The sequence below is a fragment of the Acomys russatus genome, chromosome 9 (genome assembly GCF_903995435.1).
Source record: "Acomys russatus chromosome 9, mAcoRus1.1, whole genome shotgun sequence".
Lineage (NCBI taxonomy): Eukaryota > Metazoa > Chordata > Mammalia > Rodentia > Muridae > Acomys > Acomys russatus.
Genome location: NC_067145.1, coordinates 6319837 through 6347431, shown reverse-complemented (window position 1 = coordinate 6347431; position 27595 = coordinate 6319837). Strand labels below are relative to the sequence as shown.

At 42.8% G+C, this 27595-nt stretch overlaps 1 protein-coding gene across 1 annotated transcript in view; it reads left to right on the top strand.

Moving 5' to 3' along the window:
- Ttc23l (tetratricopeptide repeat domain 23 like) overlaps positions 1 to 17504 on the top strand; it is a 54783-nt gene extending 37279 nt beyond the window's left edge. Inside the window, 4 exon segments of the mRNA XM_051150840.1 lie at positions 2504 to 2647; positions 6417 to 6499; positions 16207 to 16307; positions 17356 to 17504. Coding sequence (XP_051006797.1) covers positions 2504 to 2647; positions 6417 to 6499; positions 16207 to 16307; positions 17356 to 17504 — 477 coding nt within the window.
- The last annotated feature ends 10091 nt before the right edge of the window (positions 17505 to 27595 follow it).

The window sequence follows — 27595 nt, the reverse complement described above, 5'->3', positions numbered from 1 at the left end:
TAGCACATGCACTGACATTTTTATTTAGTGATCCCATTAATCTAAGTCTTTGCTTAAAAAGTTATGACCTGAGCTTTATGTATTTAAACACAGTGGAGACATTGTGTGTTACAAGATTCTACATAACTTTGAGCTGACCAAGGCAATCTAATACTTCCTCAGAAAAGTGGGAAACTGGGTTAGATTTGACATAGTATCATTGGCCATATGACATCTAGTTTAAAAGGAGATTTGTATGCATATAGTTAAAAATTTATTTCCTTCAATTAATAAAAGCATTTTATGCCATGTAGAAATTCTTTTATAACTAGTGACATCTGTACTAACTAGTATTTGTAAAAATGACAGAAACATAGTGACTCAATGACATTTCATAATGGCTCAGGGGTCAGTTTTGAATGTCAGTGTCAGGGAATAATGATACATTTATAATTTTCCTTTCAAAGATGAGTTTTCCAACCTTTAATAGCTTATTCTTGTTATGCCATGGACATCATGAGCTTGTTTATAATAAAAGACACAAGCAGTGCTTTACAGCCCTCCTCTTCTAAAACCAGATATTCAACAACCCACACCCCCAAGAGTCAGGGAGCATCGCAGGAAAGGAAATAGAAAGATTGTAAGAGCCAGAGGGCTAGGATGTCTGCTGTGAGATGGTTTTCTCTGGATAGAACATGTGTGTGGCATCCATGAACCCTCAACAATAAAACCTGCACAGGACTGTGAGGCCAGCGTACTGTGGAACCAGGAGGAGCCAGTCTAGTCCAGTCATGTCCAACCCTGGAAATCTCATCTCAAGAGAGTGGTAAGAAGGAGGACCACTTCCTTCTCTGTCCTGTGCCTGTGTGTCCCCCACCTCTGCCACCCAGGTTGCAAGTTAAACTTCCTCTCTCCTAATAAGGCCATGTCCAGCAAGTACCTGGAATTCCTCCTCATGCAAATAAGGCATCCCCACCACCTTGGCCTCAGACAATGATATATACTCACCCCAAAAGCCTTTACCTACTACCTAAGGGTTTAAATAGCCTTTGTTCTCCCCAGTTAAAAGAGCTGCTCAATGAAGCCTGCCTCCAGAATGTCTGGCCTTGCACTCACCCACTGCCTGAGGTCTCCTTTACTCCTGGCCATTCCTGGCTTCTGCTTCCTCCTCTCAGGATCCACAGGCCACAGTTGCCAGGAAGGGTGGGGGAAGTGGAGCCCAAAGGGCACAAGGCCACAACAGTCCACATACCAACTGGGCAAAAGTTCACAAAGTGCCGCTCCGAAAAGGAGGGCTTCAAGACAGTCAGTGGCTGATGTAGAAGGGAAAATAAAGTTTTACGCAAGGATGAGCCCCCCAATATGTTATCAAACCTACATGGTGAGGATCTAAACCCATGTACATATGGAAGAGGTCATGAACTTGAGAGGGGAGTGTAGAGCGGGTACATGGAAGAAGTTGGGGAGAAGAGAATGACGGGTGGAAGTAAGGTAAATGTAGCATGCTCAGGTATGAAACCCGCAAACCTATTAAAATATGTACATTATGCTTTGCTCAATGTGGCACATAAAAGATTTTGTTGTTATTCAACTTAGTTCTAAAGGTCAGAGTGAATGTTGTACTGAGAGATAAGTGGCCTGGGCTTTAAACAAAATACCAATGTTATGAAAGAAAACAGGGAAGAAAGAACTGTTAAGAAGAAAGAGGGGTTGGGGGTTTAGCTGCGTGGTAGAGAGCTTGCCTAGGAAGCACAAGGCCCTGGTTCTGGTCCTCGGCTCTGAAAAGGTAGAGAAGGAGGAGAAAGAAAGAGGAGAAGGAAGGAGAAGGAGAAAGGAGGAGGAAGAGGAGGAGGGGGAGGAGGAGGAAGAAGAAAAGGAAGAATTACAAATACAGAAATGGAAAACATGATATTTTATTAAACATTCCACTTTTAAAGTTTATAAATAATATTGTTGAAACAATACATGCTAGGTATACACACACACACACACACACACACACACACACACACACACATATGGAGAGAGAGAGAGAGAGAGAGAGAGAGAGAGAGAGAGAGAGAGAGAGAGAGAGAGAGAGATAGGAGAGAGAGAGATTCTACTATTCTTGGGTTTTTCTGAAAATTTGAAAAGTGGAAGAAACAAAAAGTCAGGGCTATGGTATTTAGTCTGGTGTGGAATCCTGACTCTGGGTAGTGTGATCTTGAGAAAGAGCTTAGCTTTTATCAGGCTTGTTGCATTGCTTGTAGAGTAAGTCCAATGACCATTCCTATCCCATAGAACAGCGTGAAGGTTAACTGATACTATGCATATGAATTAAGTGCCGTTAATTATCCACGAGAACATTAATTCATAATATAGTAGAGTACCTGGGTGAGTCATCATAACTGCTTCTCACTGATGGCATCACATGGGTGAGAGGACCCTTTCACAACATCGGTGTTGTGGTGTGAGCACACCTTTTTACAATGTCCATGGGGGTAGAACTTCCAGGTTGATTTTATTTTTAATTCTTTTCCCCTAGGAGGCTTACAAACTGCTAAAGTCTACGCTGGATTCTGGCACATATGATGACTGTGGCAAAAAAGTAGCTGAAACCTTTTATAACATGAGCAGCGTCTGCTTTGCCAAAGGAGAGCTCAGCAATGCCATTCAGCTGCTGAGGAAGGTGCGAGAAGAAGGCACTGCTGGTTGAGTTCCTTACATTTTCTTCATGGACTTATATAAGCAGAATGTGGGGAATGATGCATGTATGTATGTTTGTTTATTAGTCAGGGTTCTCGAAAGGAGCAGGTCTGAGAGATTGAATACACACACACACACACCACACACACACCACACACATCACACACGCACACACCACACACATGCACACCATACACACACCATACACTCACATACCACACACACATACACATACACACACAGAGACACACCACACACACACTCACATACCACACACACACACACCACGCATGCACACACACAGAGACACCCTACACACACACAACACACACACACACACACACACACACACACACACACACACACACACGGATTTATTAGAGTGGTTTATAGCCTGCAGTCCAGCTAACCCAACAATGGCTGGCTCTAAATAGAAACCAAGAATGCAGTATTTGCTTGGAGGCTGGACGTCTCAGTTGGCTTCAGTTTATGCTGCAGACCTGAAGAAGAAGGCTCTAAAGCCAGTGAAAGCACAGGCTTGCCAGCTAGCAAGAGCCAGAGCGAGCAGGCAAAGAGCAAGTGCTTCCTTCTTCCACGTCCTTTATACAGGCTGCCCGCAGAAGGTGCAGCCCAGATTAAAGATGAAGTTTTTTTCACCTCAAAAGTCCCAGATTAAAGATAGGGCTTCCCACTTCAAACGCTTGGATTTAATTAAGAGCGATCAAGTATCTGGCAAGAATCCCGAGAGGCCAAGCAGTGAAAGGCTTCAGGGACTTATTATATATATGCTATATAATAAATACATATGTCTATATAATACAAAGGGCTTGCCGCGTTCCACACAAAGTGGTTTAGGAATCAAAGGAGAGAGCAGGGGAAGAAAGGAAAGAAAGATGGAACTATGCTGGAGAAACGGCCCTGTGGTTTAGAGCTCTGGCTGCTCTACCAGAAGACTCAGATTCAATTTCCCAGGAACCACATGATGGCTCACAGTTGTCTGTAACTCTAGTTCCAGGAAATCCACCAGCCCCTTTCCACAGGCACTAGACACACATGTGGTATACAGACAAACATGTAAACAAACACTCACTCATAAAATAATTTTTAAAATCCACAGTATGATTGTATTTGGAAGTTGAGCTTTCAAGAACAGAACCTTTGCGAACAAGACTAATTTCCTTATAAAACAATGCTGGGGGAGCTTTCTGGCCTCTTCTACCATGCGAGGTTACAGCAACATGTATCTCTGGGCCAGGAAGCAGAACCAAATCCTATATGAAAGACTAAGACAGTATCTCTGCATCTTCTACTTGGAAGAATTCAGCGTAGTGATTCAGGCTGCTGAACAGTAAGAAGAGGATACGTTGTTGTTAGCTAGCCTTCTTTAGACTTGTCCCTGCTACAATCCCAGAAAGGGAGGCAGTGGAGGGCCATTGTAACAGTGGGTGAGCGCTGCAAGGTCTGAGCATCATCAGCCTGGGAGTCTGCTCTCAAGGAGACTGAAAAGGGCAACTATACCAATGAAGACTGGGGGAGAGCCTAGAGCTGCCCTACCCCCTAGTGCTGCAAAGGAGAGAAGAGGGTATTGTTGTTTTTTTTTAATTATCTGTATTACCTGTATTATCTTATTACCTGTAGGCCCAGCTAGCGATCAATCAAGACCCAGACACTTGTTATATTTTAAAACAGCCTTAGTTAACCTGGGGCAGGGCAGATATCAATCCTCTAAACTACTTCCCATAGTGGGGCAGGCATGGGATCCCTGCCTCAATCCCATGCCATCTGCTTCTAATAATTTATATCGTTACTTCCCATCCATAATCCCAAATACTTGCTAATGTTCATCATCCACGCCGGCCATGTGTGTCCATCTAACCCATGGCAGCCTCCCTCTCTTCCCTTCAGGTCTCTTTCTCCTGGCCATCCTTCTTCTTCCCAGAATTCCTCTCTCTCCTAACCCCACCTATCTCCTTTGCCCTGGCCAGGTGAGATGGCTTTTTATTAAGCAAAAGGTTGGTCACAGAGACAGTAAGCACTAATTGGCATCAAAATACATCAAACCATCCCCCAACAAGAGAGCATCAGCTGTAGACACTGAGCAGAGACCCTTTGTTAGACAGGAAAAGAATCATGCAATGTATTTCTGGTGATACTTTTGGTTGATTTCTTTCTTGGTTGTTTCTCTTTTCACATAAACAGAGTCAAATGATTAATTGACAAATGATTACTTGACAAGAAGATATTTAGAAGTTATAATCTGTTCTTGAATAACTGTAATGGTTGTCTAATAAACATCAATTTGATAAACTCTATATATCAAAGAAACTATTTTTCCAGTCAGTACAATGTATGTAACAGCTACTCCCAAATGTTTCCTGATGCCCCCGTGTAATTCATCAATTGCACATTATCTCCTGACACTGGCAAATGGCAACAACAGTCAAACCAAGAATACGAAAGCAGTAGCATGGATCGATGGGCTATCAACCTACACAGCTATAGCTATCTAATCTTTGACAAAGTCGTCAAAAATATGCATTGGAGAGAAGGCAGCCTCTTCAACAAATAGTGCTGGGGAAATGGTTACCTCCCTTCAGAACGAGGAAAGTGGATCTGCAAGACACAGCTGAGGCCATGCTAAGAGGAACGTTTCTAGCTCTGAAGGCTGACATCAAAACTAACTGATATCGCAGATAACTTAATGTGCCTCAAGGTCTTACAGAAACAAAAGAAGCCAAGCCCCTGAAACAGCAGGCTGCAAGAAATAATAAAGTCCGTGCTGTGCCTGACTGTATGGTATAGGCAACCATACTAGATGCCCACCAACATATGAACGCATAAAGGAAATGTGGCGTGGAAACATTGTGGAATTGTATTGAGGAAAGACATTATGACATTTTTTATCCTGCGCGAGCGCACGCGTGTGTGTGTGTGTGTGTGTAGGACATGAAAATAGATAAATAACTTGAGAAGAGTCTAAATAGAAGTGGGAAGGAAAAACAAGAGGGGTGATAGAATATAGGTGATGAAATAAAAGGAGGGGCTATTTGGCATGAAGAAGGGGTTGTTAATAAGTGGGAAAGGGCACTGGGGCAAGTAAGAACAGAGGAAACCAATATATGAGTGTGATAGTGGCACTGTCACAATAAACCCACTGCTCCGCATGCTAACACATTTAATAAAGGTGCATCCCCTCTGTGTGTGCATGTGTGTCCAGATCCCTCTGCTCCACTGATTTATCTGTCTATATGCTAATACGTATTGAACAGTATAGTTTAAAACAAGGCGGAAAATTGGGAAACTTTAGTTCTTCTTCAAAATTGTTGATGATGTTCTGAGTTTTTACATTTGAAGACTAAAGCAATCAGAATCAGAATACAAGGCAGCTTTGAGAGATGTACATTGTATCTATTTAGTTGGAGTTACTTGGAAAACCCTGACAGAAACCACTGTCATAGCCATGTCTTAAGGAGGGGTCCTATCAGTTTTGGGTCTTATTACTTTGGTCGTCTGTAGCAACAGGCACAGTAAACAGGGTTGCATACATAGTACATGAAGGACACAGAAAGTGACAGGCCCTTTTGTCCACACTGCTTTTCTCACTGGCCAGGAACCAGTGGAATGAAGTAGAGGCATGCTCTCTGCACACCTGTGGCACCCCAGGTCCACTAGTCTGCTTCTGAATTAGGTTTGCAATTGACGTGTTTGCTCTGAGTCACTTTAACCTGTTCTGTGTCTCACTTTGCCTACAGTGTCTGATGGTTCAGATTTTCGTCTATGGAAGCAATCACACCAAGAGCAGAAATACTAAAAACCTCCTTTCCCTGCTGCAGAGGTAAGTTCTGGATCCAGGCGCGAGCGATGTCATCACTGTGGGCAGATGAACACATCTTTCTCTGATTTGGCCAGGTATTGATAATTTACCCACCCAACTGGAACTATTACCTCAGCTATGGACTTTGTAGATTCTATACTGGGAATACGCATTGATCTCTTAATAGCTTAGGAATTGTGGGAGTTGGCTGTAATAATGGGCAGTATATTATCATGTATGCAAATACATTAAACATCTCTCTCTCAATGCTCAGCATTTTAGCCAAATCTTGCAAGACAAGGTCTTTGCTGACAGTGTGATAGACACAATATTGTATAAATGTAGATTTTTATGAAGTCAATAAATGAATACATTAATATTATTTTTCTCATTGACTATATCTAGGTCTCTAAATATAAGGCAGCTATTTGGGGCCAATTTAGCATGTTTAGATTTTTTTTTTTTTTAATGCTTAGACTTAAGCCAGAGGGAATGGTTAGCAGACACCTGGCCCATTCTCCTCCTCTTTCATGTCATTGATATTTGTACATCTCAATGTGATAATTATATCCTTCTAAGAAAAAAAAAAGACCTAAATTGTTAAGTGGTTACTAAAATCCCCCAACTGGGCTGGGTCCTGCTTAGAAAGGATTTCATTTAAACTTCCATAACTACCCAATATGAAGTTCCCATTTGACAGAACAGAGCCCAAGGATCTGAAAATTTTCTCTAATCCATAGTCTTAGAGATTTGGATCCAAAAAATGTGGCCCTAAATGCCTATGCTTTTCTCAGTTCTCTAATAAACAGGGCATTGTTTTCATTGTTGTTGTTGTTGGTGGTGGTGGGTGGTTTTTGTTTGTGTGGTTGTTTTCGAGACAGGGTTTCCCTGTGTAGCTTTGGCTGTCCTGGACTTGCTTTGTAGACCAGGCTGGCCTCGAACTCACAACAATTCACATGCCTCTGCCTTCCAAGTGCTGGGATTACAGGCATGTGCCACTGTGCCTGGCCCAAAGAAGGCATTGTTATTAGGTAAGGTTAGGATCCTGATTTCATTCCACAGAAGCGGTGCCGTTCTTAGCAGACTCAGCAGGTTAGGCAGGTGGGAGAGATGAGTGTGAACAGTTGCAGCCCACGCTCTCCACTTCAGCTTCAGTCAGCCATGCCTGAAGTAGGCGCTGAAGAAGGCTACTGCCTGCTTAGCATCATCCAGGGCATTGGGGTCCTCACCCCGTCTATGACATTCATTAGGGATGCAGAGGACCAGCCTCACAGAAGCAGGAGGCAGTTTGTTCCCTGCTTACAAGTGGGTATAAAAGCATATTTCTTAATCAAAACAGAAAGAATATGAAAAACTAGGATATGGATCATTTTCCATTTTTGTAACACATGCTTTTTTTGACTCATAAACCACAGCTGGATAGGAATGTTTTTCTCTCAGGATAAAACTGAAGCTTAGGCCAGGCATGGTGGCACAAGCCTTTAATCCCAGCACTTGAGAGGGAGAGGCAGATGGATCATTGTGAGTTCGAGGCTAGCCTGACCTACAAAGTAAGTTCAGGACAGCTAAGGCTACACAGAAAAACCCTGTCTCAAAAAACAAACATGCATGAAAGTCTTCACTTACCAGAAAAGTGGGACAGAGAGGAGGACATCCTATTGGGACTCTAGGTGAGAGAAGCATGGGAGAATGGGCAAATAGAAGCATCCAGAGGGTCCTAGAAACCTACAAGAAGAACATTATGATGGGCAGGGGTCCGACACAAACTATGGCACCAGCCAAGAACCCCTACCCAGATCTAGCCAGTGGACAGGACATTCTTCACAGCTGAGTGCAAAGTAGGGACTGACTTTCACACGAACTCTGGTGCCCCATATTTGACCACGTCCCTTTGATGGGGAGGCCTGGAAGCACTCAGAGGAAGGATAGCAGCCTACCAAGAAGAGACTTGATACCCTAAGAACATATACAGGGGGAGGAAGTCGCCCTCAGTCATAGTCATAGGGGAGGGGAGTAAGGGGAAAATGGGAGAGAGGGAGGAATGGGAGGATACAAGGGATAGGATAGCAATTGAGATTTAATATGAATAAATTAATAAAATATATTTAAAAAAAGAAAAAGAAAAACAAACAAAAAACCCTGAAGCTTAGAACATTTGGGTATTTTGTTTAAAAAAACAGTCACACAGGTGGTAATTGTGGTATGATTTTTTTTTTTTTTTTGGTTTTCCGAGACAGGGTTTCTCTGTGTAGCCTTGGCCATCCTGGACTCACTTTGTAAACCAGGCTGGCCTCGAACTCACAGCGATCCGCCTCCCTCTGCCTCCCGAGTGCTGGGATTAAAGGCGTGTGCCACCACGCCCGGTGTGGTATGATTTGAACTAAAGTTGATCAGATGATTTTTTTCCCCTATATGGTAAGGACTTTGGTGCATTTGAATTATACAAATGGTTTCAGCAACTCAGCTGAGAAACTCCAGAACCATTTTCCATATGGAGAAACTGAGAATTGATTTACTTAGGCTAGTTTGCCCAAAAGGAGGCAGAGCTGGAATTTTACACGGATCTCCCTGACTTCAGATTGAGGCCTCTAAGGGCGGAAGTCTAGCTTTAGTTTAAAAGCAGATTCAAAACTCAAGGCGCTCAGTTCTCTCATCTTAGAGAACGCACTGAATTCCTCCAGCCTGCAGTTTTGCACCACTGTAACAGTAACACCTCCCCCAAGGAGTGGGCACTTCCCTCTCATTTCTGCATTAATGAGACTATACACAGTGGGCAGATTGGGAAGGCCTTAAATCTTGTATGCTCACTGATTGTCACCATCACAATAAATTATCAATCACGATAGTAATTCATTCTCTGGAGAGTAAACTTAATGAACCACAATGTTTAAATGAGTCATGTATACTACCATGTTATTATTGTATATCAAGAATAGGGTAAGGACTATTTATGTCTGGAGTAAGACTTACTATTTTAATCCATTTTTGCCACGTGGGAAGTACCTGGACCTGAGCAAATCATTTCCCCTCCTTGAGCTTTGGATTCTTCATCACTAAAGTTCAAATATCAGTAAATCATGAGATGTTATGACTTTTAAGTAAAATCCTGTCTACACACGCATATATCACAGTGCCCAGCAGACTATTGCTAAATCAGTATCAGTAAAACACTCATCCCATCCCTTCCTTATATACTCGCACTGCCTCTTACTTTTAAGGCAACAAGTCAGAATAATTGAAATCAAGGGTAATTGTTAGTCTGAATTTCCATATTTTGTGTTTGAGAATTTGATACTCTGGCCTATTTAAAGTACTTTGTGTGTCTTGGAATTACTATTAATGAAGCAAGGCAAAACAAAACAACATGCAATTTCATGGAAGAAGCACGGGCTCTTTCCTCAAAACTGGAACAAAAATTCTACCCAGGTTGTATTCAAACAAGAGAAACCTCAGAGCTGATGAGGTAGCTTTGTCAGTTAAGGGAACCTGCTGCCATGTCTCAAGACCTAAAACTGACCCGGGGCCCACATGGTGGGAGAAAGAATAGACTCCTGCAACTTGTCCTCTCACCTCTGAATGTATGCCAATGCATACCATGGCATGCGCGCGCAATGTGTACACATGTGCGTGTGCACGCACACACACACACACACACACACAAGACAGAGAGAGAGAGAGAGAGAGAGAGAGAGAGAGAAGGAGGGAGGGAGAGAAGGAGGGAGGGAGAGAGGGGAGGGAAGGGAAGAAGAGAGAGAAAGAGAGAAGACCTATAACCGGTCAAGGTTCAAAGAATAAATGACGACTGAGTGATGCCAATGCATACCATGGCATGCGTGCGCAATGTGCACACACACACAAGACAGAGAGAGAGAGAGGGAGGGAGGGAGGGAGGGAGGAGGGAGGAGAGAGAAGACCTATAACTGGTCAAGGTTCAAAGAATAAGTGACGACTGAGTGTCCAGCCATAAAAGAGACATCGACTATACCCTTCCTCTTCCCAGGGTTCAGGGGTCACTGTGGAAGGAGGAGCAGAAAGACTGTAAGGGTCAGGGATGGCCAGGTGACTACAAGGAAACAATGTCCTCTGTGTACAATAGCTGTACACATGAACTCACAGTGCTTATGACAACATGCTTGAAATCTGTACATAGTTAAGGCACACGTGTAAAATCATGTAGGCATTAATAGGACTCTCAGGCTTTAAAAAAAAATGAAGATGCACAGTTGGCTGTGTGAGATGAGAGGTGGATCTGGGAGGAGAAGGGATAAGATGGTCAAAATACCATGTATTTTCAAATAGTTAACAAAAAGATTTTCAATTTTTAAGATGAGAAACTTCAAGATAAATGGAATGAGTATATTTTCTCAGTAGCCTCAGGTTGACACGTGCCATAAAAGGAGGAGAAATTAGGGGACGTTTGTGGAAGCCAGGGCAGAAGCCAGGCAGTCTGTTTCTTTTGGTCCTGGAACTGTAGTTGATCAGATTTTAGATTCCATTCTTTGACTGTGAGAAGAATCTGGCTTTGAAGGGTTTGCATCTGCATGTGGGGAGATGTGTCCAACAGTTCACGTTCCAGAGCCCACTGGAACTGAGTGTCTAGAGTTAACTTGCCCAGGAAGAGGTAGGGCTGCTGGGATTTTAATGCACGTCTCTAATTGCTCTCTTTCTACTGAAGACAGTAAGATCTAGACCTAGCCAGAGCCCTTCCATATAAGGGGAAAAGAAGAGTTTTTTGAAGGCCTCTGCTATAGTAGATGTTACGTCAATAAAGGTTTTCCTTTCCCTGAAACAAGCCCGTATCTCATTTCTCAAGAACTGCTGAGCAAAGCCACTGGGTAGCTGCCAAAGCCCAGATGTGCAAAGGCTGTGCAAGAACTGCTCTTTCTGCTTCAGCCTCTCACTGGAACAATCAGTCCCAGATGTCCTGGGACTCTGCTTGTGTTCCCATGTGCTCCAGTGTGCTCTGTGCCACCTCCTTCAGGACCTCGGGGAAGCACTCACGGGACGACCATGGCCAGCAGCCTGGACTCTTGTCTTTTGGAGCCTCAGCAGAGAAGTTAGGAAAGAATGGGCCGCTTGAGAAAGGAGCTAATAGTTCCAGGGCACCACATAAGATATCAGCACATAGAAAAGGCAGAGAAAACATCAGGTTTGGAAATAGATGTGGACAGTGTTTAATTTAAATTTTACTTGAGTCACAAACGCAGTTCAGAAACATCATTCATAAATCAAGCTCCGAAGAAAGAGAAGTACTCGATTTGTTTAAGATACTTTCCTTTCAGAGAAAACATACATATAGCTAGTTTGAAATTAGTCTGTAGTATGTTTTTAATTGAATTATAAGCAAAAATGACAGGAGATAAATTGTGAGGCCGGAACTGTGAGTGTACATTTTGCAGGAAGGTACAGGGTCTTCAGGCATCATTAGACGAGTGTGACACCAGATAAAAAAGAGGCCAGAGAGGAGCCTTCCAAGCAGTGTGAAGAAAGCTTAGTTGTCATCAAGACGGCTGGCACTTCTCAAGAAAGCAACTAGTCTTGAGTTGTTATAGTGTAAGCTACCCGAGTAACAACATGTTGTGGAAAAACTTGGGGTGACATACTGGGGCCATACTAGGAGATTTTTAAAAATAGACTATACTAAGTAGTTTAGAGCTTGTTTAGAAGGCAGCTATCAAAGAATTCTGAACAGGACACGATAGCCAGTTACCAGCTCTCCGACATCACCTCTGATCGCAATGTCATGAAAGATCGTACCTAGCGAGAGCTGAGGAGACCACGTAGAAGGCAGATCCAAGGATCTCAGAGAGATGGGGAGACCCTTAAGTACCTAAGCTATAGTACGGGGAATGTAAAGATGATAGATTGAGAAACATTCTGCAGTCTATGTTGAAAAACTTTGAGAGGAATTAACATGAAGTACGGCAGTGGCAAGACTCAAAGGCGTTTAAAGTCTCTGGCTTGACAAGTGGATGAATAAAATGAGCAGTGCTGGCGAAGGGGACTGTCTTGGAGGATGTCTCCGCCTTAGGGAGATAATGATTTCCATGTTCCCTACGCTGTGTTGGAGTACTCCCCGTACACCCACTTGGCAATGTCTAGTGCTGCTGGCTGTTTGGGACAAGAGCGCAGGGAGACATGTTCTGAAGCCTACGAGATGGATAAAGTAATCTACAGAGTCTGGGTGTGTGGAGCAGTAAGGCTTGGAAGGAGCTTTGGAGGCCACTCATGCTTATGTTGGAGAGATTACAGCATGATGACTTAGTAGCCGAGCATCGGGGCACAAATCAACAGTGACACTTCCTACCTCTCACTTTATCTCTAAAAAATAAGAGCACTCTATCTAAACATTTCATTTACGTCAGACACACGGCTTCCATGGACTGTAGTGGCAGTGGTAGTGTGGAAATACTAGCAACACCAAGCACTATCATGGTAGTATTTAGATGAAGGAGACTCAGAAAAAGCCCTTCGAAAAAGCAGAAAGGAGGAGAGAGTTTCAAGAAAACACTAATTACCCTTATTGGGACAAAGCATTGAGGAAATGCAGCCAGTAAGCAGACACAGTTTCTAGTCTCATGCAGCATTAACACATGCAAGTGTTAGCCCTATTAGTTGTGCTAACAGAAACTATAACTACAAGGCCGGTTCAGTCAAAAAGTTTGGGGGTGTCAGCCCTCTTTATATGCTTTTGATAAGACTCATTGTTACACTACCTTTTTGTTGGGCATTTCACAGGGGGGAGTAAAATGTTTATATGCATGTGTCCCTTGGCTCTGAAATATTGCTTAGAATCTGTGTTTTGAGATCTGTACACAAACTATGTGCATGGCTGTGCTCATCTTCTTTAAAGATTTGTTTCTAATAAAAAAAAAATGGCAGAATAACTCAAAGGCCAGCCCAAAGAAATAGTGGTATATGCTTTCTTTTTTTATTTTATTTTATTTTTTTTTAATTTTTTATTTATTTTTGCTTACTTTCATATAATATGGACGTTGTAGCTTTGGAGAGTCACAGAGAATACCTCAGACATATTGGAAAGAATAAGAAAAAATACATATTAGTGTTTATAAATATGTGATTAGTAAAGATAATAGTATTATTTCTGGGTCATTTGAGTGTGGAGACTTTCTGCTATCTCTTTCTATTATTTTGTATTAAATTTTATAACATGCATTTTATTTGTGATGAAGGAAAGACCAATTTAAAGCATGTGTGCTGTGCCAATGTTAAGAGATAATTCAGTTACAGCCTGTGGCTGTGTTACATCCCAGCTCTAATATGTATCAACATATGATCTTGGACAAATCACTTAGCAGTTTTCTCATCCCTGGACTAGGGATAAACATAGACTGCCCAGTTCATAAGGTTGCCGTGTGTAAATGAGTTAATGTGTGTAAACTCATATCTGGCACGGAGTGTTTGATAATTAGAGATGGTGATGATGAAGACTGACAGTGATCCCAGATGTGAAGAGAATGGTGATGAACTAGAAGCCAATCTATTGGAAAATATGAAACCAGCACTTACTAACATTAGCACGGACTCTATTAGTAGAACAACTTTTTGAGATTAATTTTGTCTAACACCTGATTAAAATGTCCCATAATCAGAAAGTTACTTATTACCTTTCAAAGTGGTTGGTTCCCCCCCATTACAATAGAGTCCCATCTGTAAAATAATGTACACCACAGGCTAAACATAGTGGTATAAAGTTGTTTAGATCTCATTTCAACACTTTCTGTGTGTAAGTTACCCTAAATTTCAGCTTTCTTTAATGAGGACTTAAATAGCATTTGTACTATTTAATGCAGACATAATGCAGAGTATTTATGCACTTCACGCCAGCAGGTGGTAGGCAATGAGAGAGTAAAAGACACTGGCTGCATGCATTAATCCAGACTTATCGTAGCACGAAAGCCTGGCACATGAGCTTCATTTTCATCCCTGTCAAATATCTCTGGAACAACTGCAAACTGAGAGACCATCATTTTTTACAAAAAGAAAAAGAAAGCAGATACCACAAAGTCCATTGACCTATTAGAGGCCCAAGCATTTTTTTTTTTTTTGGTTCTTCAAGACAAGGTTTCTCTGTTCTGTGTAGTCTTGGCTGTCCTGGACTCACTTTGTAGACCAGGCTGGCCTCAACGGCGATCTGCCTGCGCCTGCCTCCTGAGTGCTGGGATTAAAGCATGTGTCACAATACCTGGCTTGCACTTTTTTTTTAAAAAATAAACTTTATTATAAAATAAACCTTGGTAGAAAGAAACAAACAAACAAAACCCAAAACAGTTATTCTCCAAACCCAAAGTCAGTACGTCTTCGTGAACTTCCGCTCAGCTAGAGTTGCGATTCTGGAGCTTTAGGGCTCCACATTGAACTTTACTCTTTTACTATCGACTGTGTTTTAGAGGATCTACTCACCCCCCAGAAAGGAAAAAAATCTGTGACATAATTAGCACTAGAGAAACCATTAGCTTCATAACCTCTGCCACAGCTCCGTGTCCATGACCTGTGTTCAGTCCTTCCTCAAGTCAGCTCGGTCTTTTCAAACACAACACGGAGCAGCTGCTCCTCAGCTGGGAGGTGGGGAGAGGCGGGGAGAGGAAAGGTGCAGGGATGTGGGGTGGAAATGGGTCTTGGGGCGCTTAGCTCTGGAAAGAGTTATACCAGGAGTAAAACAGGATTGCTCAGAAAGCTGTGTATCAAGCCAGGCAGCCTTTGGCTATAGTAAACTTACTGATCATGCATCGTAAACTGTTGTTTGCAGGTGTTGTGTTCACATTCTTTTCCTGCTATTTATAACTAAAATATCCTAACACTGCTCCTGTGAAATTACAGAAGAGAATATTTGGTCAGTATGAGAGGGTGAGAAGGGACCATTGGCTTCAGTATCCAGGTGCCAACTAGTGACAGCTTTTCCCAACCAGGACTTAAGACTAGTTTGGCTTAGTGGCACACGTGGAGACGTGGCAACTTGAGAGCCTTTGGTTCTTTGCCTTCAGATCTTTGCCGGCAAACAGTGACTCCTCAGCCACTTAAGAGGCCATTCTGCCATGCCTTGTCTTTGGCAGAACAGTGCGGAAATTACAGGCAAAGGCCATTCTCGCATGCCCACAAAATAGACAGCTCAGAGCGTCTAGCATGGAGTAAGGCCAGCACACTTCATAGCATGGCCTCTTTCTGTTATTACATTCCTGGAGTAATATTGGCCACTCAACAGCAGGATGGCAGAGTTAGTAGTGCTTGGTTTATTAGTCTTTTCTGCCATAGGCTGTGGGCAGGGGAAGACCTATACTATCACCACATAGTTGCTATTCAGATGTAGGGGAAAAGAGCACTGCCCTCTGAGGCAGTGACCTTCCTGTGGGATAGCAGTTGTTCTCTGAGTCACTCAGACATGCTGTACCCTGTCTACTTGTCTTATTCATGCTTTCAATGTCTGGGAGGAACCTACTAAATAACAGGAACAGCGAGAGATGTCAGAGGGAACCATCATAAATAAACCACAGTCACTCACCGGATGTCAGAGGGAACCATCATAGATAAATCACGGTCATTCGCCGCAAGGGGGCAGCACTCAGTGCAAGAAGTAGCTCAAAGAAACAATAAACCACAAAGTGTGAGTTCCAGATTAGCGCCCACTGTGCAATAGGGATAAACAGGAGACGGTAGCTATAGGACCCAGAAAAGCCTTCAGAGTGTCAACATTGAGCTGTTTCCCAAAGGACAAGTTCATCCAAACTGAAAAGAGAAGCCATTCCAGGAAAAAAGAAGACTATAGGCAGAAACTGAGTGGAACGAAGGGGAGCGGTGCCTGGGAAGAATGGTAAGTAGTTAGCGTTTGCACGAGGCTGCACCCTCTGACAGGGAATGCTGACTCCAACGATGCACACAGGCTGCCTGGGAGGGAGAACGGGCTGCAGTAGAAATCAGCATGGGCAAAACCAAGCAGCAGTCAAGGTGACGTGGGATACTGTGTTGTGGGACTCCTCAGGGCTCTGACTACACTAGGGTTTCTGCATACATCTTCAGAGCAGATTATTATTATTATTATTATTATTATTATTATTGTTGTTGTTGTTGTTGTTATTATTATTTAATACTGTATCATTATGAGCCTACATTCTTTTTGAAACAGTGACTTAAATTTTTAGCAAATGAAACTTTATATTTTTTAAAATTTTTAATTTTAATTATTTTTCGAGACAGGGTTTCTCTGTAGCCTTGGCAGTCCTGGACTCGCTTTGTAGACCAGGCTGACCTCGAACTCACAGCAACCCACCTGCCTCTGCCTCCTGAGTGCTGGGCAAATGAAACTTTATACCCTCTTTAGGACCAAAACAGACCAAGTTGGTTTTGTTCAAATCCAAGGGTGCAGGACATGCTTGATCTGAGGGTTCAAGAATGTTTTTGTAGTTTGGTGAAGAATTAGGACCCCACTTTAAGGCATGATGAAGTCTTAGGGTAGTAACTATGTGAGCAATCAACCATTTATCTGGTCATAGAAACCGGACTTTTCCACACATGTCCCTCTAAGCTGATTGTTCCTTATGCTTCACAGTAGTTAAGGGTAGTAGCTCACAGCTACTTGGGAGGTTGTGACAGGCAGAACACTGAAGCCTTGAGGTCAGCCTTGGCGAAATAGGGGGCCACAGTGTCACTGTAGCTCTGAAACCAGGAAGGCCTGGTTTCAAACCACTAGTACTTTCTAGTTATATGTAATCCCATGTTTCTTATCTATAAAATAGAGACGAGGACCATCCCTGCATCAGAATTGCTGTGAGAAATATGAAGTGCTTGCAAGGCGTTCACCCACAATAACCATGTGCTAACCTAGCAGCCATTTTCATTATCGCTCTTCCCTGATCTTCTAGTTAGTTCCAGCATTGATGCTCAGAGCAAACGGAGCAGTGGCTGGCTGCTGGGGATGACTAAGCTCATGTGGAAGACGTGTTGCTGGCTAGCATTTCAAATGGGATCTAGAGACCCCGAAAACAGAACATATAAGTGCAGTTCGAAGTGAACTCTTAAACCCAAAGAGACTGACTACAGTGCAAATCAATGTTCTTGGCAGTGCAGAGGATTTTGGGTAGGGAAATCCTGCCACCATGTGGCGGCTGGCTGACTTCACTCTCCTAGCAGTCACGGTCCTCAGCTCTTTGCCCACCTCTGGTTTGGGTGTGGCTCTTTGAGGAGAGGTCAGTCTGTGCCTGTTATCTCTGTTAAAGGGCATTCACTCTTGTTTACTGATGTGAGCCACAGTAACTTCCTGTGCGTTATGCAGCCCTGCAGTAGCCAGAGCATGGAACAGCCTTCAGTGAGATTGTACATTTAAAACCCCACGTGCCTTGTAAAATGGTGGATCAGATTTCTATGGAATGTTGTTACTCCATCCCTCCAAAGGCTATGAAATCACCTCTTTTGTAGACTGCAGGCATAGAAAGCATCTGAGAACCGCTCTTCGTAGAAACTCTGTGGATGGGTGTTTTGGCCCACGCTTCTGAGCTCAGCTTTCCCGGAACAGCAAAGGGGAGTAGAGAAGCATTACCAGGCAGACACAGGCAAGGTGGGTCCTCTTAAGGTACCTCTGGGGTTTGAATCTCTGGGCTCATCAGAAATTATCTGAAAATCCTGAAGTACATTGGATAAATTAGATGGGTTTTTCACAGCGGCAACTAAATGCAACCCAGGTGGCTCAGAAACCCAGGCTTTGCCACCTAACTCCAGGGGAGCGCTTTGGTCTTTTGGGACAAACCCAAGACTCTAATTTTTTTATTTTAATTTTATTAATTTATTCATATTACATCTCAATGGTTATCCCATCCCTTGTATCCTCCCATTCCTCCCTCCCTCCCATTTTCCCCTTACTCTCCTCCCTTATGATCGTGACTGAGGGGGACTTCCTCCCTCTGTATATGCTCATAGGGTATCAAGTCTCTGCTCTTATTTTGGACTTGTTTAAGCCCTCAGCATGGTTGAGTGTGGTAATGTGAAGTCCTATGAGCACAGCCTTTCAACACACAGGAGGCAGCGGTGTGGTCCTGGGAGGGGTGCCATCCAAGGAAAGAATGAAGGAAAACGAAGATGCTTTTCTCTTTCCTTCTAGGTCTTCTGTTATCAGTGAACTAAAAACTACGTAAGATAGCCAACAATAAAGAAAACCTTGTTGCTGACCAAAATTCTAGAGCACAAACTGTGTTTATCAGCATGGACAGCAGTGGCAGAGGCAGAGTGGAAGAGTTTTGTTTCTGTTTTTTTGTTTTTAAAGTAAGGATTCTAATTTTTTTTTTTGTTTTGGTTTTTTGTTTGTTTGTTTTTGTTTCTCAAGACAAGGTTTCTTCATGTAGCCCTGGCTCTCCTGGGCTCACTTTGTAGACCAGGCTGGCCTCACAGAGATCTGCTTGCCTCTGCCTCCCAAGTACTGGGATTAAATGCATGTGCCACAATGCCGGCTTCTAAAAATTCTTGAGGAAAGAGTTCCACCTAGCAACGTTGTCATCAGGCTATGTAGCAGCCGTTAGGTACAGAATCTTGATCTCTAACCGGTAAGGATCTCTTCTAATAGTGCTTTGCTTGGGTGCTTCTTCATGTCACTGGGACTCTAACACTTCCCATTTCTCTTTTTAAAATCCTTGTTCACTCCTTTAAATCCTGACTTTTTCCTTCTAGATATTGTATGTTCAGCACACAACCACATGCTGGGAGAGGGCTCCAGCACTGCATCACATTCTTGGCCCCAAGCTTTAAAAACATGTGTAGTACCTATAAGCAGTTTTATCAATGAACATGCTGATGAATCGTTTGCAAGTAGTTTTAGTCGCAGCCTGCAGCCTGTTTAAGGCTGTTAGAAACTGCTTTGTAAAATAAAGGACAGAGGGATCCAGAGGGGACAACAACTCAACATGAAAACCAACAGTCAACTAACCAAGGCAGATGGGGCCTCCACTAACCTAAGAACATGCATGGACTGGACCTAGGCCCCCTTCACATAAGTAGCTGATGGGCAGGTTGGCCTTCATGAGGGTCCCTACCAATCAGAGCTGGGATGGGCGTGCTGTCTCTGACATGGACTCTGTTGTCCGCTTTTTGATCACTTTCCCCTATTGTGCTGCCTTTTTGGGCCTCAGTGGAACAGGGTGTGCTTGGTCCCGATGATGTGACTTGATGTGCAGGGGCAGCTTGGTACAGCGGGGGTGGGGAATGGTGGACAACCCAGTTTTTCTGAGGAGGGGGAAAATGAGGAAGAGAGTGGAAGGGTGGGCCCATGAGGAGATGAGGGGGCTGCGATGAGGATGTTAAGTGAATAAATTAATTAAAAAATAAAAAATATGCAGTACCTTATTATAATAAGCAGTTTATCAGTGAATAGCCTAATGGACTATTTGGAAGTGGTTTATTCACAGCCTGTTTAAGGCTAATAAAAACTTCTTTGTGAGTAAAGTTTGAGTCTTCTGAGACATTTGCCTTGATCGGATTATATATTAGAATAAGAAAGGATTTTTAGGGCTGGAGAGATGGCTTAGCGGTTAAGAGCACTGTCTGTTCTTCCAGAGGTCCTGAGTTCAATTCCCAGCAACCGCATGGCTCACAACCATCTATCATGAGATCTGGTGCCCTCTACTGGTGTGCGAGTGTACATGCAGGCAGAACACTGTATATGCAATAAATAAATAAATCTTAAAAAAAAAAAAAAAAGGATTTTGGGGGCTGGAGAGATGGCTCAGTGGTTAAGAGCACTGGCTGCTCTTCCAAAGGTCTTGAGTTCAATTCCCAGTCAACTACATGGTGGCTCACAACCATCTATAATGAGATCTGGTGCCCCCTTCTGGTGTACATGCAGGCAAAACACTGTGCATATATGATAAATAAAATAAAAAATTTAAAAAAGGAGTTTTATTTTATAAATGAAAAAAATGAATAGGACAAGATAAGTTAAGGGAATTTGTTTAAATGTAGCTTCATAGTTATTTTTGGACTATAGCTGGTTGTTCCTCCACCAAGCTAAAATAAAAACTCCTTAGGAAAGGGTGGGCTGGGAGGATGGCTCAGTGGGTTAGGGTCTAGCTGTGTTAGGCCTGACTACCTCAGTTTAAGCATTGAAGTCATGAAAATAAAAAGCTGGATGTGGTAGTATGTAGCTACAATCCAGCATGCCCAGGGTGACAAGAGAGCAGACAGGAGAATCATCTGGAAATAGAATCTGATAGGCCAGCTAGCTTGTAGTCTTCAGTGCTGCAGCAGAAATGAGGGAGACTGACCCAACCAGGTTGAAGGCAAGAACAGACTCAAGCTGTTTTCTTCCACACAAGTGCCACGTCGTGTGTACGCCTCCACACACTAATAAGTAAGCAATAGATTTTTTTTTTTACTTTTACTGAATGTCTATGATTTACACATCATGCACCAAAATCCCTCTCCTCTTGTCACAGAAGCTGTAGTGTATCATATGTCCACATATGTTTACTTTCAAATGTTCACTGCTACGAGTCATGGGTCTGGTTTGAGGCCTACACTATCATTACTGGGACTGCTGTCGGATATTCTGTTGTTGTGTCAAGGAGATTCTTAATCTTGGAATCTGCAGGTCCAGCCCCTTCCTGTGTTCCAGCAGGTAATACATGGGATAGATGTTGGGGTAAGGTTTACTCAGAGCCCACTCAGGGCCCACTCCCTTGTCCTCAGGGCAGGGCCCACTCTCTCACTCCCGTGTCATCATGTTAGGGGCAGCTCTCTTGCTCCCATGTTCTCAGGGAAGGGCCAGCTCACCCGCTCTCTTGTCCTCAGGGCAGGGCCCACTCTCCCGCTCCCACGTCATCATGGCATGGCCGGCTCACCCAAGCAATAGATCTTTAGAAAAGGAATTCTTAAGAGTTTTTTTTTTTTTTTTTAAACATTCCTCAGTTGATGAAATAGCTAGGAAAATAAATTGGCATTCTTGAATTATATTATTTTTCATGTATGCAAACACAAGAGAGAAAATTCATATTAATTTATACAGCTTGAAAAAATATGTCTCCCTTTACCCTCTTACCTGAACTGACTTAATGGAACTCAAAGACTGTCTTTGGGAAACCCAGTGTCTCACTACCAAGTACTCCATTACTTAGTACTTATTCAAGAAATCATTTGTTCAGTCTGTAAAATCTAATAATCACACAATCCCTAAGTGACAGGAAGTAATAAACAGTGTTTGGCTGTGGCCAGAGTACGTATGTACCATTTCATCACAAGGCTAGTCCACAGGTTAGTAGGCTTTCTCCATCCTGCTGCCAGCTTTCTCCCAGAATGCTTTAGTCTGGCACTCAGAATCAAAGTCCCCAAGTGCAGCCATGACTCTTTTTGTGGCTGTTCCCCCCGCCCTCCCCCATTTCCTCAGCTTGTCACTGCTAGTTTTAGCCTGGCCTGGAGATGGGGCTTCTGCTCTTATCCAGAAGTTCTGACTGACTTCCGCACACTAGTTTATGGATTTGACAAATATATAGAAATAAATCTGTGGTAATAACATACAGAGTGGTTTCACCAACTTAAAAATTTTACTGCTTGTAAACTCTTAAGAAATAGTAGAAATGTTGAGTATAGCATAACCAAATTTAAAATGGCATTCTCTTTGGAAAACTAGGTAAGTATAAGCTATTTCCTAAATTTAATCTGTGAGGAACTAGCAAGTGGGATCACACAGTAAAAGCCCTGATGTTTCTCCCATCCAAGTATTAACCAGGCTGCAGAAAAATGCTTACTGTTGCTAATGGGCTTGAACTACACAACTCTTTAGAATTAGCTAATAGGTACTGGCATTTTGGGGTATATGAGGGTAAGCTATTTTCTTATCATCTCCACATCAAGTTAGAAGAAATCCAAGCCCAAATCCAATCGTGTCATTTGGAGCCATTTAAGCAGCATTGGCAAAGTTTCTGCAAGCTGTCCATAAGCCCACAGCGTCCCCCGTACAGCCGTAGACATCCATCCACCGCTTCAATCAAATTTTCACTTGGTCAGAGACCAGATCATACTGTCCCAACCTAGTCAGTTACGGCAGCCATCTCAGACAGTGCTAGAGGAAGACTGGTTAGGAAACAACTCCAGCACCACCCTACAGGGGTAGGCCCCTCCCCAACTGGACGCTTCTGTTTATGAAAGGATAAGGAACGTCTCGTCTCTGAATTAATTTAGTTGATCTACAATCCTAAATTTCCTTAGTTTTACCAAGGAAATCTACAACTAACTCACATTGATCAATAAGCTACTCAGTTCACACGGAAAACCTATTTCAAAGATGATCAAAACTGCAGTCCGCAACAGGTGTGGGTGCTCAAGTACTCCTTGTATTTCTAACTAGAACACGGTCTGTTCCCCAGAGGGAAGTTTGTTACAGCATCACAGAATGCTTAGGGGCATATAGCCCGACATGTCTAACTGTAACACTGCAAAGTGAGGACCAAGCTCAGTGGCTTGGCACTTGCTCGGCATGTGCTTAACCCCCTAATCTTTATTTCAGTGACAAGGAACAAGAAATGTGAAGGTAGGAAGGGGAGGAGTCTGTGTGTGTGTGTGTATAATTTTTTTTAAGTTATAGTAAAATGAGTGTAGATGCATGTGTGAAGGTCTGAGGGCTTTTCAAGAGTTTGGTCTATCCTTCCACTCTTTTCAGGAGTTTGGTCTATCCTTCCTCTCTTTTCAGGAGTTTGGTCTATCCTTCCACTCTTTTCAGGAGTATGGTCTATCCTTCCTCTCTTTTCAGGAGTTTGGTCTATCCTTCCACTCTTTTCAGGAGTTTGGTCTATCCTTCCTCTCTTTTCAGGAGTATGATCCATCCTTCCACTCTTTTCAGGAGTTTGATCTATCCTTCCACTCTTTTCAGGAGTTTGGTCTATCCTTCCACTCTTTTCAGGAGTATGGTCTATCCTTCCACTCTTTTCAGGAGTATGGTCTATCCTTCCTCTCTTTTCAGGAGTTTGGTCTATCCTTCCACTCTTTTCAGGAGTATGGTCTATCCTTCCTCTCTTTTCAGGAGTATGGTCTATCCTTCCACTCTTTTCAGGAGTTTGATCTATCCTTCCTCTCTTTTCAGGAGTTTGGTCTATCCTTCCACTCTTTTCAGGAGTTTGGTCTATCCTTCCACTCTTTTCAGGAGTATGGTCTATCCTTCCACTCTTTTCAGGAGTTTGGTCTATCCTTCCACTCTTTTCAGGAGTATGGTCTATCCTTCCACTCTTTTCAGGAGTTTGGTCTATCCTTCCTCTCTTTTCAAGAGTTTGGTCTATCCTTCCACTCTTTTCAGGAGTATGGTCTATCTTTCCTCTTTTCAGGAGTATGGTCTATCCTTCCACTCTTTTCAGGAGTATGGTCTATCCTTCCACTCTTTTCAGGAGTTTGGTCTATCCTTCCACTCTTTTCAGGAGTTAAAATCTGGAATAAACAAGTTAAAAAGAACAAAAAGAGGTCTTTTACCTATTTGTGGCAAGTAAAATTTTACCAAAAAGATAAAAAGACAAAAACAAAAACTTGCAAAACCCAGTTTATATTCTTCCATCTACTGTATGTGAAGTGAACTTTAGCAGGCCCCAGCTCGCCTGAGGCAGCACTTCTCTGGATATCTCTCACTGGGGTTAACACAAAGTTAAGCTCATTAAAAAAAAAAAAAAAAAATCCCTAGATCAAGGAGAATATACTTTTATTCTCTATTTTTATTAAATCAGCACCTTATGTTAGAATGCGCTGGAGTGAAGAGGCAGCTCAGCATGTGCCACTCCTGTAGCGGATCTGCGTTTGGTGCCCGGCACCCATGTGCAGTGGCTGATGACTGCAGTTCTAGCTCCAGAGGGTCCTCTGTGGACCTATACTCACGTACACACAAGCACACATATAACTAAGCATAACTGTGGAGCTCCACAACCCCCAACCATATGTACCTAAGAGGATAGTTTTAAACATCCAGATAGGAAATCAAAAGGTCACAACTCTTCTTAATTAAATGTATCAAGAGACTCAATTAAAAAAAATTGTTTCATAAACAGCAAGTTAAAATGCAATCTTAGAGATTCTCTCATCTAACTAATATTAATGAATGCCAAGGGACACAAAACAGTAATGAACAAAACCTCAAAATTATATGTATCCAAATTTTAATGTATCATGTGTTGGGGCAGGAGACTTAGTAGAAACTAGTTAGGTCAACTCTCCATGTTACATTGCCCACTTAAGCATAAAGGAAAGCTGTAGTCCCTCAAGTGTCAACTGATTACCTTTCATAATTATGTTTTAGGGTTATTCTATTCTTAGTGTTCATAGAAATTATTCTGATGCTTAGTAAATTCATCCATTTCCTTCTCAAAACACACACTACAGTTCATCAACACTTGCTTGGTAGCCACTCGACACCCTGAGATTATCTGGGGTACTAACAAAGCCTCTGGACACCCTGGGATTGTGTGGGGGTACTGACAAAGCTGCTGGACACCTTGAGATTGTCTGGAGTACATTACTAACCCTGGGCCTTTGTCACCCTGGGATTATCTGGGGTACACTACTAACCCCGGGCCTTAGTCACCCTGGGATTGTCTGGGGTACACTACTAAACCTGGGCCTTAGTCACCCTGGGATTGTCTGGGGTACACTACTAAACCTGGGCCTTAGTCACCAGCTTGATTGCTCTCCAAGCCAGCTCTCAAGAGTACTGTGTGTTACTTTAGGGTGGAGCATTCCAAAACCACCCTCAAAATTTGCCAAATATCACCAAATCATTTTCAACCATTAGTAGTCTTGGGCACTTTTATTTGGGGACAGGAATCATGCCTAGAATAAACAATTTTAGGAATGCTAAATGAATTTTGCAATAGGACGAAGGAATTTTCCCATGACAAAACATTACACCTCAAAACTATTGGTGCCTGATTACATTAAGTTGTTATTACCAGCTGTGGTGGTGGTGCATGCCTTTAATCCTAGCACTGGGGAGGCAGAGGCTGGCAGGTCTGAGTTTCCTCCAGTCTGGTTTCGTTTTGTGTTTTGTTTTTCGAGACAGGGTTTCTCTGTGTAGCCTTGGCTGTCCTAGACTCTTTGTAGACCAGGCTGGCCTTGAACTCACAGCAATCCTCCTGCCTCTGCCTAAGTGCTGGGATTAAAGGCATGCACCACCACATACAGCTGTTTTTAACATGTATTTTAGTGTGTGTGTGTGTCAAAGTGCTCATGTGGACGTTAAGAGGAGAACTTACTGGAATTAACATCCCTCCTTCTACTATGTGAGTTCTTGGGATAGGATACAGGCTTAGTGGCACATGTCTTAACCACTGAGCCACTGATTCAGCCCTATTTTGATTTTTTTAGATTTTCTTTATTTTTGTGTGTATCACTGTTTTGCCTGCATGTATGTCTGTGTGCCATGAGTGCATTTCCAGAGGAGGCCAGAAGATGCTGGATGCCTTGGAACTGAACAAGCTACTGTGAGTCACGCTACAGTGTGCTGCGCTGGATATTGATCTTGGTTCTGGAAGAACAGCTAATGCTCTTAAACACTGAGCCATGTCTGCAGCCCAACTTGTTTACTTTTTAAATTTTTTGACACAGGGTCTCACATAGGCCAGGCTGGTTAGCTTTGGACTCCTAATTCTTCTACACATTCCTCTCAAGAGCTTAGATTATAGTAATGCAAGCCAGGCCTAACCGAGACTTTTGCTTTATGATTTTAGTGCTGGTTTGTGTGAGAACCTCCCCTCCCCTCCCACACTATCAGACAGTCCTGATTAGGAGCTGGGTTTTATCCTTTTCAGCTCAGACATCCTCCGGAAGTGACAGCTAGAAAGCTCTAGGAGCCCATGCCTTGGTAAAGGCCAGCACCACGTCTGGATGTGAGACCTATGAGTGCCATGCAATCCAGCCCTCCTTCCTCATCTACGTCTCACTATCTCCCTGATTTTCATTCCATTCTCTCTTCGAGGTCAGCCTGCTCTACAGAGTGAGTTCCAGGACAGCCAGGATCGCACAGAGAAACCCTACCTCAAGAAACACAAAAACAAAGTCAGAAACTTCATTTTAGTCTTGTATTTTTCTCTACTTAGAAGGCTTATCGTATGGTTTTAGTATTATATTTTGTTAATGACAAAAGAATCTATATGCCACAAGAACTATTTTAGTAAAACCTACCCAGGAAAATACAAATGGCTGGTTTTGACTTGGTCAAGAAGCTTCCGAAGGCAAATGGAAGGTACCAGGTGTTACTTGCATTAGATAACCCTGAGAACACGAGTTCTGTAACCCCAAAGACTATTTGTACATGGTGTTCAGGAACTTTTTTTTTAATCTCTCAAAAGGTATATTCAAAAATATAACGCACAGTTAGGCGTGGTGGCATACATCTTCAATCCCAGTACTCAGGAGTCAAAGGCAGGCGGATCTCTGTGAGCTCAAGGCCAGCCTGGTCTGCACAGTGAGTTCCAGGACAGCCAGTGATATATGGAGATATATAGAGACCCTGTCTCAAAACAAAACAAAACAACGCTCCAAAACCAAACAATAATAGACAGCACTGCACAAACTGGCATGGTGATACCTTAATTTAGAACATTTGTGAGGTCATGTGTAAAAACAATGCAGGTGAGCCATGTGGTGGTCCAAGCCTTTAATCCTAGCACTCGGGAGGCAGAGGTAGGTGGATTTCTGTGAGTTTGAGGACAGCCAGAGTTACACAGAAAAACCCTGTCTCAAAAAAACAAAAACAAAAAGCAAACAAATAAAAAGCATGTAAATGTTACAAAATCAAGAATGCTCTCTCCAAATAGTGGTTCAACCATTTGTTTTCTGGAGGAAGTTTGATGAAATGAACAGTGCTGTCCCCACCACCAAGTTTCTGACAAGTCTCTACATGATGCTGACATTGGTGTGATGGTGAACCACTCAGCCTGAAGACCTAGTTTCTGGAATTCATACTAATATATAAACAAAAGAACATGTCAGACATGGCACCATCCATCTTTGTACAAAATCCTAAGATAGTCTACTTAAGTGGAGAAAACATAACTTGTTCATCTTGTTCAGTGATTCCCACAATTCTGAAGAAAGTCATGGGAGACGGGATGACGGCGAGATGGCCCACCACTCAAGAGCATTTGCTGCTTT